General features: G+C 41.7%; 1 protein-coding gene across 7 annotated transcripts in view; it reads right to left on the reverse strand.

The window, feature by feature from the left end:
- Positions 1-18,565, reverse strand: part of AMBRA1 (autophagy and beclin 1 regulator 1) — a 140,049-nt gene that overhangs the window by 67,465 nt on the left and 54,019 nt on the right. For 6 of the 7 annotated variants that reach the window (XM_086748497.1, XM_086748498.1, XM_086748503.1 and 3 more), the window contains 2 exons: positions 14,969-15,052; positions 14,316-14,416 (listed from right to left, as the gene is read on the reverse strand). In XM_086748497.1, coding sequence (XP_086604623.1) covers positions 14,316-14,416; positions 14,969-15,052 — 185 coding nt within the window. The remainder of the gene's footprint in view (positions 1-14,315; positions 14,417-14,968; positions 15,053-18,565) is intronic. The other variant, XM_086748499.1, reaches the window with a different exon arrangement.

Here is an 18,565-nt window from a genome sequence, read left to right on the forward strand (position 1 = left end):
TCCTGCTATGCGCATTTACTTTTGATTGAGTTCTAAGGCAACGAGTTAAAAAGCAGGTATAAGTTCATACAGTGGTCTCATCCCAACTAAGGCCTGTGTTTGCTACTGCACAAATGCCATATGGATCCTTTGCTTGGTTTTCTTTAAGAATTTTCCTGTCTCATGCAGGACACATACCAACTTCCACATGTCTAACACCCCAAAACCACCAACAAACACTGCTTCTATGTTCTGTGAAAAGTCCACAGCATAAATTTACATCTCTAGGCTCTGTCCTTGCCAAGAGCATGTTCTAAAAATCCTCCAGCCTCCACTTAGGGAGGGGGATTTCTCAGTATGGCTCATGTTACAGCAAACCACACAGGTAAGGTAAGCCCTTTCTGGGATAAACAAACTCACAAGTAACTCCAAAAAGGTAAGCAAGTTGTGACTAACCTTACAAAACCTTCCCATATATATTCCCCCATAATCAAGGGAAGCCAATGGGCCAGAAGCATCAAACCAACAGAGCAAGCTGAGGTAATGATACTGTCTGGAGGGGAAAACGATCACTGCAGAATCTAATAGCTAGCAACAACCTTCAGTTGTATACGTTAAGTGATAACAGATTGATACATAAATGCTCAATTATAAAACAACAAAACACCAAAAAAAAAACCAAACCACAAACCAAACCACAGCCTCCAGGTTAGGAAGCACAAGTATCCAATGTTACAATCCTGTCTACCTGGGAAAGGAACTGGAGATCAGTACACAGCATCCTTATCAGATCCCTTATACAACATACAGCTATGTTACCATAGCAAGAGCTTTCTCCATCTTCGTGCCAGGGTGGCTATAAAAATGTCTACATAGACAATCTACTTTGAGTGTAGCAAATCCAGCTCAGGGTTTGCTTTGTGGTGGTTGGTTCCCCCACCATATAAAACACGTAAGCAAAAGTCATGACTATTCTCTTCAAAGACGACAGCCAAACATGGCAGGCCACTGAGAATTCCTACCCCTCCACACGGTATATCGCATAGGTCCCTGCCTTCCTTCTGCACTCTGAAGCGTGGGTAATTTTTTTATTATTTTTTTCTCCCTTTAAAAAGGAGGCAGCAAGCTGTGGGAAAATACTTTTACGGCTAAGTGAGCTTTACCACCCACAAAGAGACAGGTCCCCAAGGGGCCCTCACCGCCCACAAAAAGATGAGCACTTCTGCGAAGCCTCACCCCTTCTAATATAATGATATCTAGAAATTAATCACTTTAACAATGCACACAAAAGGAATTAGCCTGCACCCTTCACTTTTAAGAACATCATCATCTCTCCAACGCCTCTGAATCTCAAAGCCAGCTTTAGCTTCCCAGCCACCAATTCAAAGAAAGCCTTATTGATCGGGATAGTCTGCATCAGCAAATACAATACACAAGCTTTCCCAGATTCAGTGCTCACTTCCATCATGTGGCTTCCAGCAGACCACAGCTTGAGACATGATGCAAACAGCTAGAGGGACCTCTCCTGCTAGGACCACTGAAGACATCCCATCAAGACTCCCATACATATACCAGGAACTGTGGGATCAGTACGACGCTCAAACTTCCCCTTGAGCCCAGGAAAGAATTTTGTTAGTTTAAACACTCCATTCTTAAAAAAAAAAACCCTCACCTGTTTCAGAATTAGCTACCATAAGGTAAGTGGTGAACTTTATGCAGCACTTCAAGAAAAAAAAAAAAAAAAAAAAAAATCCCTAACAACACTCAAATATCTACCATATGTTTCCAGTTTAAATTGGCCTGATAACAGCTTCTGTATCTTTCTATGCTTTTTATCTACTGCATTAAAGGGTGCTCTATCAGAAATCTTTCCCCCACATAGATACAGCTATATCTAGACCAGTCAGGTAACAACAACTACCTACTACTTCGATTAGTTAAGTACTTTAAGCTTATGTCATTCTACAGCTGAATTTTCCCTCAGCTGATTCTTCCTTCAGCTACTTTGAGCCCTTCCTGAATTGCAGACACAGGAGTGGCACATGGATCTGCACACCATCCGGAATGGTGTTAGTAAGACCATATAAAAAGATAACAGCAGCTTCATACTCCCTGATATTGCCCGCCTATATAAGGTCTTAGAGCTGTGTCATCATGACGGGAATTCATGATCCCTTGGTTCACATGCAACTTCCTGAAGACGTTTTCAGAGTCGCTACTTTGCCCAAAACAAACTTTCAGAAACTGTAAACTGAATACAGATTACTCATCCTGAAGTATCTAATCTCACTCTGAGCTGTAATAATATCCACTTACCCATAATCTACCATTGCTTGGATCATCACTGGGAATGAAGTGACTGCAGCACAGATTTGCCCTCCAAGTAAACAGATGGAGATTGCCACTGCCACACTGTATATTTTACTGTCTACATACATAAGTGGATTGATCCCAGACCCCAAACACCTGGTTCTTTGAAAGGCCAACAGGAATAGACTGGTAACTCTAAACTCTAGGCTCTTAAGAGTGCTCAACAGCTGGCTTGTTTGAAATACATCTTGCCTCTGGCCCCGAGTCATTCCATAAAACTTCTTCCTTTAACTGTCCAAAATCTTCCCTATTGTTTCAGCCTAATTTAAGGCTTTGAATACCACTCTGTTCCCATTTGAACCCTATTCCACAAATGCATATGGAAACCTATGTACCAAAGCTGGTAACAATAACCCTGCAATTGCACCATCATCTCTTCTGGGAAAAATGATGGTAAAAGTGTAATTAGCACTTCAAGGCTCTGTATTTGGGACCTCTTAACCCTTTAATAGGACTTTCCTCATGTGAAGGACAAAGTCATACACATTTCTCTAACAAACTTCTCTCAAGGGGCAGCATAACCAAGTCAACATACCACAAACACCTCCACAACTCCTGAAATGCAGCCAGTCACAGACAGTGTCTGGCGCACTTGAGTAAACGCAGATCTTTCCAACCACTGCTAATCTCAGTGCAGTCACTTTTCCAGATACTAGCCAAAAATCCCCTGACACCTCAGGCCTCATCAAGTATATCCTGTAAAACAAAGTGGTCTGCACTCACTCTGATTGGAAAAGTTGCGCTCATTCTAATCTCACTGCAAATAAACTTGTAAATTATGCTCAAAACATAGAGCCGCTAAGCCACACCAACTCCTTCTGTGGGCACTTATGCTACACAAGTAGGCAACCGAGGGATTTTCAGCTTTTGGTTCAGGCTACCAAAAGGAACTGAAGATGAGAGATTCTTGGTACAAAATAAGTATCCTCATGGAAAGCTAGTAACAAAGCATTCTCCAGTAACAGCCATCATAAGGTTTTACAATGGGCTTCGCGGACAATGCCAATAGATGCAATCAGAAGCAGCTGTACCTACTGCTGAAATACAGCGTTTAACACAGTTTTAGCTAAAACAAACTCCATTCTCATCTACTCTGAACCTAAACATCATCAACCTGTCTCTTCTCCAGGCTGAACAGTCCCAGCTCTCCTCTCAAGTCACAGTCGCCAATCCCTTACTCACCTTTGTGGCCCTTTGCTGCACCCACTCCAGTATGTCCACACTCTTCTTGCACTGGGGGCCCATAACTGGACAAAGCACTCCAAATGTGGATTTATCAGGGCTGAAGAGAAGGATCACTCACCTCAATCTGCTGGCAGTGCTCTTCTCAATTCAATGCAGTACATTGTTGACCTTATTTTCTGCAAGGCACATTTGTTGGCTCATGTTCAACTTGTTGCCCACCAGGACCTGTAGGTCCTTTTCTGAAAAGTTGCCTTCCAGCCAGCAGGTCCACAGCCTGTACTGGTGGATGAGGTTATTCCTCCCCAGGTACAGGACTTGACATTTCTCTTCTCCGAACTTCATGAGATTTGTTGGCCTATTTCCCCGCCTATGAAAGTCCCTTTGAATAACAGCACAAGTTACCAGTTCATCACCTACTCCTCTCAGTTTTGCTGAGGGTGCACTCCAACCATCATCCAGGTGATGAATGAAGATGTTAAACAGTATGTACTGGCCCCAAGCAGATCCCTGAACAGGCCAAAGTCTGCTTTCCTGAAAAGTTTTTCCCACAATGCTGTCCTGTAGATAGTTCCTTATTTATCTTCATATGCTCAAAGTGGGCCCCTTTTTCCCATTTTGAGGCATGAAATCAAAAGAGCAAGGCATCATGAAAGATCCAGAAAACATCCTGTTACGGGACATAAAGCTAATTCACTTACAAATGAAACTTGATTACGTTACTTGTGCACTCACTTAACTAACAGTTAGCTTGTGAGGCACAAGAAACGTGTTAAACACATCCAGGAGCTGCAAAACAGTTGGAAAAAGCTCTGCAGCATCATCAACAAAACTGCTGCATTATCCTCCTACATTCATGAAATCAAGATATTACGTTTTGTTTCTTGTAACATCAAAACCCCACCTGCTGAGTCCTGTAGCCATCTTTTGAGTATAAAATGTGGAAAAGACACAGTACCAAGCAGCAACAGGAGCGTGCCTACAACGAGTCTCCTTGTATCACATCTTGTATAGCTTCTGATCAAGTACCAGAGCTTCTTGCCTACTTCGTTAAATACAGGTCGTTGACAGGTCCGCAGTCTGTCACATCAGTGCACAACACACAGCAAGAAGGAACATGGAATAGGAAGGGGAAGAAATTAATAAACAGATCACAGCACTGTGCTACACAGAAAGGATAAACGTCAAGCAGCATAACACAGGAGGAAGTCACATGAGTCTTTATTGAGTATCTGAAACTGATATGGTCTGAGAAAGGGCTCCTGCATCAGGCACACTTATTCACACTCTAAAATCAGGTTCCAGACTCCTGGCTACCAGAATAACATTTGCAACAGTGCTGCACACCAAATGACGGTTGCAGTATCAGCCTCAAATTGCACAGGCGGAAACAAGAAAAAAAAAATCCCTATCACACAAGGCTCATTTATCTTGAGCAGTGAGTTAAGCGTGCACAGTCTGACTGGTATCAAAACATCCATTAATACTTGCAGTCCAAAAAAAGATATTTAAAAAAAAAAACCAAAAAACCAAAAACAAACACCAAACAAACGCCACACCTCAAAAAAACCAAACCAAACCAACAACAAAACAAAACAGACAAAAAACTGCAGAAACAGAGAAAGGGTATAACCCCTCCTAAGAAAACTTGATTACCTGCTGCAAATACTGGTAGGATTTCTGTACTGGGAGTGGGGGCAGGTGGAGAGCAACTCCACTTTTTCAGTGAATAAATGTAGAAAATAAAGAAAGCAGGTAAGCAGCACAGATCAAAAGTAAAGCTGGATTCTACCTTGTCCCTGCCACTCTGCCGAGCACTGTTTACTTCTGGAACACGTGAAAGAACACCCTCCATACAAACCAAACAGCTGTTGCTTTTCCTCCCCTCAGTTTCTGCTTTCTTAGTTTCTTATACCACCTTTGCTACTTTCATTTCATCCCTTCTGCTCAGGCTCCTCTTCTACATATCATCCTTTCTGCACTCAGATATCAGAGCAGGATGCAACCTGCCTAATTTTAGACATTTAAGATATCCACAGCAGAAAGGTACTCTTCCAAAGCTCCCTATTATAATCAGTGATAAATAAACTGGCAGCTCCACAGAACAGTCAAAGCACCCAAGTTCAGCTCACTTCAGGTGATCAATCAGAGCAGGAGCTTCTTTTCCTCTGCTAACTATACAGGAAGCTTAGCCTCCCAAGTCAGATGTCCCAAAAATTACAGTGTAAATACCCTCCATAGTGCAGATGACTGTGGATTCTTAATTCCCGTTGACTCACATCCCACTCAAGCAACACATTCCCAGACTTAGCTTGAGATGAACTATGGCTTGAGCTGCAAAAGCATAGAGGAAAGACAAGAACAAAAAGGACTGAGCAAGAGCAGGCTTTAAAGCGCTAAGAGCACTATTTTGACTCCAGTTCACCTTTACTGTGGAATATTTATGAGACTTTTGGACCATCTCTAGCTCTCAGCTCTTTCCATAGAAAGACATTGATACACAAAATACTATTACAAGTTTATTTTAACAATTAAACTGTTTTTGGAGTCACTCAAGCCTTGAGAGTACTCTAGTCTCTGGAATCAAATAGGGGACAGCATCTTATAAGGGTTCTGATGCAAGTTCATTCCTTCTCCCCTTCAGTCTCTAGTGCTTTACACCCTAAATGTCCCAATCAAAGAATTCAAACTGGATCTGTTCACAGCTCACATAGAGAAGTGTTTGTGCCCACAGAGCACCTTTGCTACCAAATGGAAGAAGCAAGTGACCAGAGGCATAGAATAAGCAGGGCATTATAAGCACACAGCCAGAGTAACATTCTCCCATTCCACACAAAGTACCCCACACTTTCTAGCTATCTATGCTTTTTGTAGACAACAGTGTACAGCAGGAGCCAACATCAAAATGATAACGAGGAATCACACAGATTCTCACTGCAGGATTTGATCTTTTGGATGGGAAGGAAAGGCTAACTGGAAACAATACACACAACCTTTTCCATCACATAAATGCCTGTATTAGTGACTTTCTCTCAACACTACCTACCATCCACTTGCAGGAGACATCTAGCTAGACAGAAGAACTAAACCCCCTTTAGCTTAGAGGAGCATTTATCCGCATCAAAACCAATGCCACCAGCTCAGGAACTGTGGGCTCTTTGCACAAGACTCGTTATTCAGAAGAGATGTCCTGTGGGTCATTCTAATGCCGAAGACATCAACTAGCTATGAGCCTTCATTGTGCCAAGGTACAATGCTACAGGATGACACAGATTACAGCAGAAAAAGGGGCAGCAAATTAAAGCACAGAGCCCGAAAAAACTTACTAGTGTCTTGCAATACAGTGAAAAATGACTGATGTGCTATAAAGATGGACCTGCTAGGGAGAATGTAGTACCTGTGGGTCAGCTATCCCATCCCTGTGGAGCCATAAGAAGTTATGTATTACCAGTCAGTTTCTAGGTTTGCTTTTTTTTTTAGCATGAACAAACTGATTTCTACCTTCTGAGAGAGGGATTTCACTTGAAGACTGTTTGCTAAGAAGCTCACCTTCTGACAACAGTCCTGATGTGGTATAACCCTGTAGCCGCAGCTATAGAATCTATGAAGTAGAAGTCAACAACAGATCTAATACTAAGATAAAGTTAACCCACAGTATATGACTTTATTCTGCCTTTACCTAATCCATCTATGACACCAAACTATCAGGAGATTTTGGTTTTTTTTTTTAATATACTCTACTATGATCGAGGAGCAACATTAAAAACTTTCATAGCTGAAAGCTGCTCTAGGAAAGTAGCAGTTGGAGAGAGGCAAAGGCAAACAAGAGCTGAGGTCCAGCAGCTAACCTTTGCGAAAGCTGATGTGCTGCAAGTGTGTTATTAGAACACATGAAGCAAGTTTGTAAGTGAACACTTAAACAAGAGGATGTCACACTATTACAGTCTTCTCCACACTTCCAAAATCCTGTCTTCAGAAGCTTAAGTACCATACTGAGGACATCAACTCCTCCTAGGATACTTCTCACCAATTCCATAAAGGCATACTTTCCACTCCCTGCTGTAATGGGTTTGTGCATTTGCAATTCAGCACTAGAGCCTCTTTTCTTCCTTACATTTCTGCATGAAAGGCTGCACTTTCACAGAAATTATAAACAGTTCTCAGGTCTGTGATGAAAGTGACAGATATCTATAGTTCAACCTGAGGCATATTTTAAGTCTCTCATGTCATTCAGTGTCCACGGACATAGATCATGAAGACCAGAGAATGAGGTTACTCAAAGGCTCACATCTTTCCATTTTAAGCAGCGCCCAACAGACTTCTAACAGAAACACACTGCATAGAAGGCCACACAGTTATGTTTATTGATTGTCTTACTCTACAGATCTGTTTATTGTGAAAAGCAGGATTAGATCAGGATACTAATCCAAATTCATGCAGTTGTCTTAGATGAAAAGGCAGAAGCAAGTTAATATCAAAAAGCCAATGATAGACAACTGAAGGTACAGACTCAAGTCTCAGGCAACTGTACAGAAAGTCTCGCCAGAGAATATAGAATCATAGAATGGTTAGGGTTGGAAGGGACCTTCAAAGGTCATCTAGTCCAACCCCCCTGCAAGGAGCAGGGACATCCCCAACCAGATCAGGTTGCTCAAAGCCTCATCCAGCCTGGCCTTGAACATTTCCAGGGATGGGGCTTCCACCACCTTTCTGGGCAACCTGTGCCAGTGTTCTATAACTCACATTGTAAAAAATTTTTTCCTAATATGCAATCTAAATCTACCTCCCTCTATTTTAAAACCATTACTCCTTGTCCTATTGCAACAGGCCCTACTAAACAGCCTCTCCCCATCTTTCTTGTAGGCCCCCTTGAGGTACTGGAAGACCGCTATCAGGTCTCCCCAGAGCCTTCTCTTCTCCAGGCTGAACAGCCCCAACTCTCTCAGCCTGGCCTCATAAGAGAGGTGCTCCAGCCCTTTTATCATCTTTGTGGCCCTCCTCTGGACCTTCTCCAACTGGTCCATGTCCTTCTTGTGTTGGGGGCTCCAGAACTGGACACAGTACTCCAGGTGGGGTCTCACCAGGGCAGAGTAGAGGGGGAGAATCACCTCCCTCGACCTGCTGGCCGTATCTTCTAATGTATCTTCTAATAGTGAGGAAAAACATGAGTACGTCAGAGACAACTGGAATGTGTTTTCCCATCAACTCTTGCTGGCCTTCTGGAGCTCTCAAGTCACCTTAGTCCTACTCTGTACAGTTCTGCATCACTGCAAGCACATTTGAAGGACGGGGGGCATCTCAGAACAGAATTCACAGCTCACTGACACTGTATGAGACAGAACAGGATTAGGTCAAGAAGACTTGAGCAACAGGAGGCAATCACACCTGCAATGCCAGAGGAACTGGAGAATCTGCCTGCAATACAGTTTCCAAGGCAACCAAAGCAGCCTGTTATCAAGACCACTTTCATCATTAGAGCAGAAGTGAAAGGTTACTCAGCTAATTCTAGTTGCAGCAGCAACCATCAATACCCATTTTAACTGGCTTTAGGTTAGAGCCATTCACTTGTATTTGAACATTAACCTTAAACACAGCTAGAGTGATCAACAGATTGGGAACATGCACAAGGAGGCACCTTAGCTATTGGGTCTCATTCAAAAATTTTACTGGTGAGAGGTCATCACCCTAGTTCTTATTAGGAAACCTATCACATGCTCAAATAAATCTTCCTGTCACAGGAGGAGGACAAGGTTTATCCACTATCTTAGCTAATTTTCATTCTGATGAAACTTCAAATGCTTTAACAACGGCACACTAGCAGTTTCTGGATGAAGTATAGAAATTCACTTGAAGACACATGACCTAGAATTCTCTCAGGGAGTCAGGCTTTGAAGAATGGGATACCTTATGTGATTTTGGGAAAACAGCAACTGAACATCATACTTTGAAGTCCTAGATCCCAATTAAAGGCAGGCTACCAACTGATTCTTAGCTTCACCTATAGCCTCAGCCCTATCCCAGTGCCACAAGGCCACAGAGACCTTTGCTTGGCAACCCCAGCAGAAATATCCAAAGTTGCATCATTATTACTCTGGTAGCAGGTCATACTCTGAATAGGCATGGGCTACAGAAAAATCTGTAAGATCAAGCTCATTCTTTGAATATGTGTAAGTGTTCAGTCTCTGGTCTGAATCTATTACCCTGAAGTAGCAATGAAATAACTCAAACTGTAAATGTAGAGTGTTGTATCACTCAGACCTTAAGCCATGTTGAGTCTGGATCTCCCCATGAGGTGGAGGACTCAGAGCAACTGTGCTGGAGTGCATTTAAACAGATAAAGTCTGGCAGCAAAGCCAGAACAGACAAACACGATCTGTGTTCATGCAAAGAAAAATATTTTGTTTGTTGAGATGCACATAACTGCATAGATCCCTATTAAAACAAAGTGAGGTGAGACAGAAGCATTTCACAGAGCTAAGTAATTCTATCATAAATCAGTAAAAACTTTCATCTGCAAGTCTCCTGACTAGTAACAGAAATGTAAACAAACTGGCATCTGTGTCAATTTTTAAAGCCTCCTGTAAAGCTCCTTGGCTCCTTCTTCCTCTGAGCTTCCACTGAACTGAAACTAAATCTGCCTTTGTTCCACTATACCGCTAGCACATCTCTGTCCATCCTGAGTAGTCAATTACTATAAAACCTAAAGGAAAAGTTCACATAGGCAAACAAGAGGTCATAAACACTTCAGTGGCAATGAAGTGGATCTTTTTTTAAAATGTATTTACTCATTTTTAAAAAGATATTAAAAGGTATGTCTGTCTACTCCAGATGCAAAAAAAATGTCCATGACTTGGCCCTCAAATTACTTAGCAGTGTCCTGCTCATAATTAGACTTAGGACAGAGAGAAATTTATTTTAAAAACACAAACCAAAACCAACAAACAAACCAAAGGGAATCAAACAAACAACAACAACAACAAACCCAACAGGCAATGGGCAGAAACATTCAGTATTAAAAAAAAACAAAACAACCAAACAATCCAAAACAAAGAAGTAGAAATTGGTAAACACAATATAGAGCTATGGATCCACATCCAGGCACGTTAACACTGCTGAACTTTGCAGCAGTACTAATTCCCACTACAAAAGGTGTAATCTCGTCCCACAGAATAGCTCTTTGATATCTCCTGAGAAGCACAAGGCAGAGGGGGGGGGTGGGGTGGGAAGAAAGAAGAAAAAAACCCCACTCTGTTAGCTTGCAAATGGCAGAGAACCCAAGAGGCTAGAAGACCAAAATGGCCCCAAGACACAGTATTCCACTTGTACTGCCAGATGCAATTAGACCTATGGAGTGAGAAGTCAAAACAGCATTTACCGCTTTCATCATCACTTTAGCAGTTCAACTACCTTTCCTTGTACGGATGTTTCCTTGGAGATCACAACCCCATCCCTTATGGCAGTTCACCAAGGAGAAGAGAGTCCAGAGGGCAGCTTACAGCCCACACTACCAAGAGTCTTAGAAGAGCTACCAAATGAACTCTCAGGTTTTTTGATGAGTCTTGAAATAAAAGAGGAATGTGGAAGATTGAAAAATATGCTAGTGTTATACTAGTATTTTAAAAGGTTGAAATAGGATGAGACATGTCAGTCTTGTCAGCCTGACATTGATTCCAGACAAAATAATGGAAAAGCTGATATAAGACTCAGGTAATAAAGGATTAGAGGAGGACAGTGTAATTACTGCCAATCAACATAGGCTTTACAGGGAAATATAACTTGTCAAACTACCAACACTTCTTGGTGTGATTACCAGTTTGAATGCTAAAGGTAACGATGTTGATGTAACATATTTTCACATGGTGTTTTACCTGGTACCAGAAAGCACGGTGATGTAGTGTATTGTATCAGCTGATAGGTCTAAACTGCACCAGTAGATAAGGAGTCAGGTAGGAAGGTGCTACTGGGACTCGTTGTTGTTCCACTGCTACATGCAAATTAGGCTGCTGGCATGGAGATATCTCTGTCTGTCATATTGACTAGTATGGCTTCGTTCTCCCTCTGAACTCCCACCTACTCTACCCATCTGTCGCCCCCTTTCCTGTACTTCGCCTGGAATTGCCTTGGCACAGGGATGGCCACCAGACCCTGACTAGTACAAAGGACTCTAATCCTGACCTAAGCCCTGCCTAGCATGTCAGAGTTATTCTGCCAGACCTACTGTGTTGCTGTACTAGCCCATCTGCTTAGAGAACCTGCAATTTTTAGTGGTTCATTAAACCAGACTGCTCTAAGAATTTATTCACAAAGCAGTCTTCCCTATCATGAAGCTATTGTCTGCAACAGTTGCATGAGAACGACACTTAAACAACAGAAAGTTGTTCATATAAAACAGAGAGCTAAAAGTAAACGTGGACAGAATCTGACAGCAAGAGCTTTGACATTAAGAAACACAGCCAGCACACCAAAGCAATTCACACATCCATAAGGTCTCTGTCTGCTGCTTCGTTTTCCTCTCCACATAGAGCAGCAAGTGGGGCAGGGGCCAGGAGCATAAGTGTAATAGGGTGTATTTCACCAAAAAACAGCTCTCAGTCATACTTGATCACAGAAGTCTATTGTTAGTTTTTAGAAAGCTGTCAGGTTAGAAATATGGGAAATTTTTGGCATCTTCTCTCAAATGCTGTAGAGGTTACGTAAGAAATACATTTGGCACTTATGTATTTAAACATAATTCAAAAATGACAGTCTGGGTACATGGTAGGATGAAGCAATTTAAGGCACTCAAGCTTAGATTAGTCTGTGTTAATAGGAAGACAGATGATTGATTTTTCCCTCAGTCAAGGCTGGCAACCTCACCCATAACTACCAGCCCAAGGTTAAAGTACTTTCGAGCTTGAGTAGAGGTTCTTCCACTATGATAGTGAAGAAAGAACTACCACAAGCTTTGGCACAGGCTAACTAAAAAGGAAAACATACTATTAGCATTGCAACTTCCAATGGCTCTGAAATATAATACTGAAAATTACAATGCTGTTGACCAACATAACAAACAAGACATTCTCTATTCCACACCTGCAATCTAATTTTCTAGTTCTCATCTTTCATGCTTCCACCTAGTATTTACAGCTTCAACTCTCCTGGTTTCTGCAACACATTAACATGTTTTTAAGCACAAATGTAAAAAGCATTTTAAAAGCTGGAAGTGTAGATATAAACTAAAATAAACAGAATATTAAAAACATATCACAAGCAGCTGCTGCATTAGGAGAATTAATTTTGTATTTAAGTCAATAAAAGCCTTTACTCTGGAGTCCCAGCCATTCCAGTGTGAGGTTCCCTGACACCGTAGGAGCCAACAAGCCTTGCTTTAAGTAGGCTCAGCACAGCACCATACAGAAAAGATTGATCTTGTTTTTTGAAAGTCCCATGATTACAGTTTCTGGCTTCTTTTGTTAATCTTAGCATACACACAACAAACAGCAAGCACGTGTATTTTAGGGCTCAAATTCCCTAAAACGTGCAAGGAGAAAAAGCCAGGCTGTTTCCTAGCCACTAAGTAACAGGCAAACTGCAAGGAAAGCAAGAAGAGAGTTGAAGGCAGGTGTCTCCAGCAAAGTGGGGCCACACGAGTTCTGCAGTGTTGCCTGGCAGCAAGTAATTATCTGTCAGTGTGCTGTTTCCACGTGCCAACAGCCAAAGCCCACACAGGCAGCAAGCACAGGAAAGTATGCGTGTCAGCTAAAGCTACCGGCTAGCTCCACTCCTTCCTAAGGAAAAAAAGCAGAGGTGCTTTGAAGGCTAACCTTTGGCTGAGCTCTTACTATTACTGCAACAACAAGGTCTATGAATCACGCACTCAAACCAAAATGTCCAGGGAGACAGAAGTTCAGGAGATGCCCAAAATCTGTTATCAAAGACAAGACCACTGCCATACTAAATCAATCATGCAAAACCAACAACAGTTCCACCCCAAAACGGTTGGGAAAGCTCCAATGAAGACTCTTAAGAACAGGTTAGATAAATCCTGTCCTTTCACTGATAGTTCCTGTGATTATCTACAGGAAGGAAGAGAACCAGATCCCAACCTACGTGTCCATACATCATTCCTCATTTTCCTGCAAGCTCCAAGATGACAACCCTGCACTGGGGTTAATTACAGAGCAACTTAGACCCAGTCAAAAGAGATCCATCCTCAAGATATGCGTCACCTAAAACCATCTCATTCATGAACTGCCAGAGTGCTACACTCCTCTTCCCCCCACCTCCCTTCCCACCTCCGCCTGCCCTTTAATGCTCCCAAATGCCTGTGTGCTGTATGTGGTGGCAGCTGAATTTTTTAATATGCACTTATTAAGATCCTAAATGAATCCCACATTGCCTTGCGTGCATCTTGCCAGCCAGAATACGAACAAGGCACCCTATAATTCAATTAGAAGGACCTGCAGCAAGCTGATCATTAGTCTGTCAGGTTGTTAAGACAAAGACATCCAGGAATAGTGAAGGAAGTTAAACAAAGGGAGAACTGTTAACAGCACCCCTCTTCAATTCATGCAGACTCCCATACACATACTTGAAGTGTGGAATCTGCAATGCCCAAGCACTTGAATGACAGCTCACCACATCACTTCAACAGTCCTTTCTCTTGTTTCAGGCTACTTAAATAGAACTTCAAAAGTTGGAATTAGATTTTTCCTTATCAATCCTCCTCTACTCAGATTCACGAGAAAAAAAAAAAAAAAACACACTAATACACATGACTACTGCAAATAAGGAAATCTCATTACCTGCCAAAACCCTGTTGACAGAGGAATGGGTGGCCAAGCCAGGCTGTCCCCGTTCGTGGAAAATCCCAGCATAAGGCAAGTACTCTGGCAGCAAGAAGCGTCTGCAAAACAAAGAGAGTAAGTTTACATGGAGAAAGACATCACAGTACACTACAGCCCTAGTCAGCAACTGCAATTACTTTGAGGAAACATGACTATATTCCAGCAGACTATAGTGGAGAGAAGGCTGGACTCCTCTGCTTAACCAACCACTTCACTGCTTCAAACAAAAGGCAAGTTACAGATTAGACTGTCAATGTGGCTGTGAAGATGAGCATTAAGCAAATCCCATACCTCCCACGATAGCTTCCTAATCTCAAACCAGCACGTTGTGCTGAAAATCTCCAATGAGATTCTTTTCTCCTCCTCTTCTGCTTTCACACCATAGCCCCAACTTGCAGGTAAGAAGCACTAAGACCATGCTGTCCTTCAAACATCACAGAATGAACTCATCATACTAGCATGCCAACTCAGGGGTCCCAGAAATTGCAAACCAAGAACACATCAGCCCTGTGCAAGAAAAGGAGTCTATCTGAAAAGCACCAGACAGCTGTACTGCAACTGGTATCTCCAGGATTTCTATACTCTTTTACTCTTACATGTACAAGCCTTACCTTGGGACAAAGCGCCCCAGTGATGGTGCAGACATACGGGCATTTCGGGGAGCTCGGTGCCTGGATCGGTCTCCATTGTCCCTTCAGCAAAAGAAAAAAAAATCACTCTATATTAAAAACACTATATAATAAAGTATTCTCCAAGAAAAGAATAATCCAAGAAAATCATGTAGTCATCCTGAGTATGTAATTGAGATTGAGATATAATGGCTCTCTTGCATAAGTCACATGCTTCTAATCTTCCAAATTCATAGAACTTACTGTACCAAAGACTCCTAACAGTTTTACATATGGATAGCCTAATGTCCACTTTCTTCATTGTTTGACAATGTCTCAAAAGTATCAACAAAACCATAGAGTCAATTAATCAATGTCAGCACCTAAGCAAATGAAGGAGAAACCTTAGAATTTGGACTGGGAGAGCAAAAGTAAGCACACCACAACCCCGATGAGAACTTTCTGTTAGTCAGAGAGAACTGTTAAGTTTCACTTTTTTGTTCACAGAAGTGCAGGCAAAAGAGTATAATCTGCAGACTATTCTTTTGTGCTCCTTCCCTCAAGGTCAGAGTTTAAGATAATCTCACCTTTCACAAACTTTTCCAGTGAAATCAGAAATGTTAGGTGGTATCAGACAAAACCATACCTCCTCAAAAATCTCTCATTCTGTTTCACAATAAATATCTGAGCCTTGGGGAATGAGGGGAAAGGGTCTAGCATCTATTGTCCTACAGAAGAAACAGGAAAGGCTTCTTCCCCACTAGTGCAGTGCAACACTGAACAGGTTACCCAGAAAGGCTGTGGACCTGTCATCCTTGGAAGTCTCAAAACAGAAGCTAGACAAAGCAATTGCTGTCCAAGTCCAATTTTGGCAATAACAATGCTACAACAAGGAGAATGTCAAACTGGAGGACCTCCAGAGTCCCCAGCAAACAAAATTCCTGATACTGCATTCATAGGTTACAAGAGGACCTGTAAATATACAGCACTAAAACTGGATTCCAGATCCTCATTTGTAATTGCAGCTCTACGTGCCTCCTTCCCAGGCAGTTGTGGGGAGAATATTACTTGCAGAGCCTTGGAATCACTAGGAAGCTAAATACTCCTTATGCAACACACTAGCAGCACATTCCTAACCCACTCCAGCAAGCTGTGCATTTAATAATTTTTTTTTTTTGTTTCGCTTTTTTAAAGTCAGTGAGCAAGAAACGTGGGCTGAGAAGAAAGTCCATTACGTGGCTGTTTCCCACACACTTGAGGAACCAGGAACACAAGAGCAGAGGTTGTTCTGCAAGGCTTGTTAGCATTTCAAGCTATTTCACCAAAATCAAATCTAAATCGAAGCTGAAAGCTTCCATTTCTCCTCCCACTGCAGACGCAGCATTTGCAGTTCACAGCCAAAGCCGCACCTTGCCCTGAGGTTTCTGTCTAACTAGCAGGGTTCCTGAAAATCAGACAACATAAAAGCTCCTGCTGTTCTTTTATCAGAGGCCTCCAGCCTATTAAGATACCAATCAATAACAGAAGGAATCCTGCAGAGCTTGGAGTGCTGACATACCAACTTTCCCTGCTAAAGAGAAAAGGCCAAAGGGAAAAAGAAGTGTCATGTTCCAGATCTTGCCACACACAGCAAGAGCTAGAGAAAGTCAGACAAGAAATACACTTTTAAAAAGTCCATGTAGCAGTTTTTGAAACAATGCTGATATGCAGCCCTGGGAGAAAAGCAGAAAAATGGTCTTCAGGGTTTATATTTGCTTTGGACATTTACCAGAACTACAAGATGCTTTTGAAAGGGACAAATATCAGCAAGGGGACCAACAGCAGGACTACACCCTGCAGAACTCTCCAGTTGAAGAGAATCTTTGCAGCAGGTTTCAAAAGGAATGAGGAATTAGCTCCAGCAAACAAAAGAAAATAAAAGGTGCGAAGTCTCTACAGTTAAAATCAAGGGACCTAAAAGTAACTAATTGTTCAAGTTTTTTTAAATGCCACTAGCCATTGTTCTTAGCATCCACAAAAACATTTCAGGATAAAAAATTTCTAATCAGTGAGACTTACTGATGTGAGAATGCCATCCTGTACTGTCCCATTCACTGTGCATACAACCCTCCCCTACTACAAAAAGGCTAAAAGGAAAAAAAAAAAAAAAATACAGACTAGACTTTTCTTCCGTTTTCACCATGACAGACACAGCAATCTATTTTTAATATTTCCTTAAAAAAAAAAACTAAAAAGCACCACACCCCAACTGCCATTGCTCTATAATTCAAACAGCAGAATTGGGAATGAGAAACAGTGACTACCATTTGAGAGTGTTGGAATTCCTATTTACTGTAATGGAAGTGTGAGGTACACTCCCCTTGAGCTAAAGAGGAATATTACTAAACATTACTCTGAATCACTAATTTACAGACTCATTTATATCTAAACTCCCATGCTCAACTACATACAAGAGTGTTTTTAAGCATCTAGTGCTGAAAAGATAGAACAGCTGATATTACCCTGGTGCCAGCTGAAGACTATTTCTGCACCTTCTAAAAACAAAAAGAAAAAAAAAAAAAGGAAAAAAAACACCACACAAAACCCAACAGATCAGTGAAGATGGGTGGCACTTCGTATTATTTCTGTACCACATACAGCCTGCTGACAGGGGGAGGAGAGCAGATGTTAGCACGTCTGCAGTGCCAGTGTGAAGCATTCCGGCAAGAAATGAAGAGTTTCCAAAGTTCTCTAAAGTACTGCTGAAGATCTAATGCTCTACTTTCTATTTAGTGTCAACTACCTACAGACTCATTAGCTAATGCTTCGCAGTTTCATTAACATAACCTGAAAAAGCAAGTCCCTGAGTGCGTGTGTGTCTACATTAAGAAAGCCTCTTCTGTAAAGCAACTCAATAAACTCACAAAAGCAAATGAAACAAAAATATGCCACAGCAAGTGCTGTAACAGGGCTAAAAAGGTGTCCTGCGATGCCCTTTCAGTGCACCTGCAAATACTAACGGCACAGGGAAACTTCTGCAGTGAAACAATAATAATGAAGGAACTCAGCAACCCATTGAGCAAGATGCAGGGAGAGAACCAGAAGTCATCAGCACGTAAGGTGACAAGGAAGAGTCAATACTGTAATTATTAACAGACTAATTTGTCTCAGGAGGAAAACTGCAAGAACCAACAAATGGGAGAATAAGAGTTGGCAGGGGGAAAATAGTATTAACACTAACACGGATTGGAGTTGGAAAAGAAAGCAACTCCCAAACAGTCAGGAGATTTATGGACCTTTAATAGGGCATAAGAAGGATGAGAGTTTATCCTAAAACCGGGTAAGACAGTCAAACCTCCTTGGATTTTTCTGCTTTTCTTGTTTGCTTGTTGAGAGAAAAGTTGACCATTGTAAATATAACAGAGTGGCAAAACCAGTTCTGAAAAGAGAGAGGGAGATCCAAAACTTTGCATCCTAAAGTTTGGAGAAAAAGGCAATTCTTTTTCATCTGGTAACTTGGCTACTGCACTAATAACTGAATGGATATAGAAGATAGTCAAGATTGTCAGAAAGGAAAAAAGCTATGTTCTGCTTTTCTATCTTGGCAAGAATTCTCTTTAA

The sequence above is a fragment of the Chlamydotis macqueenii genome, chromosome 5, assembly GCF_036417535.1.
Source record: "Chlamydotis macqueenii isolate bChlMac1 chromosome 5, bChlMac1.mat, whole genome shotgun sequence".
NCBI classification, from domain to species: Eukaryota; Metazoa; Chordata; class Aves; order Otidiformes; family Otididae; genus Chlamydotis; species Chlamydotis macqueenii.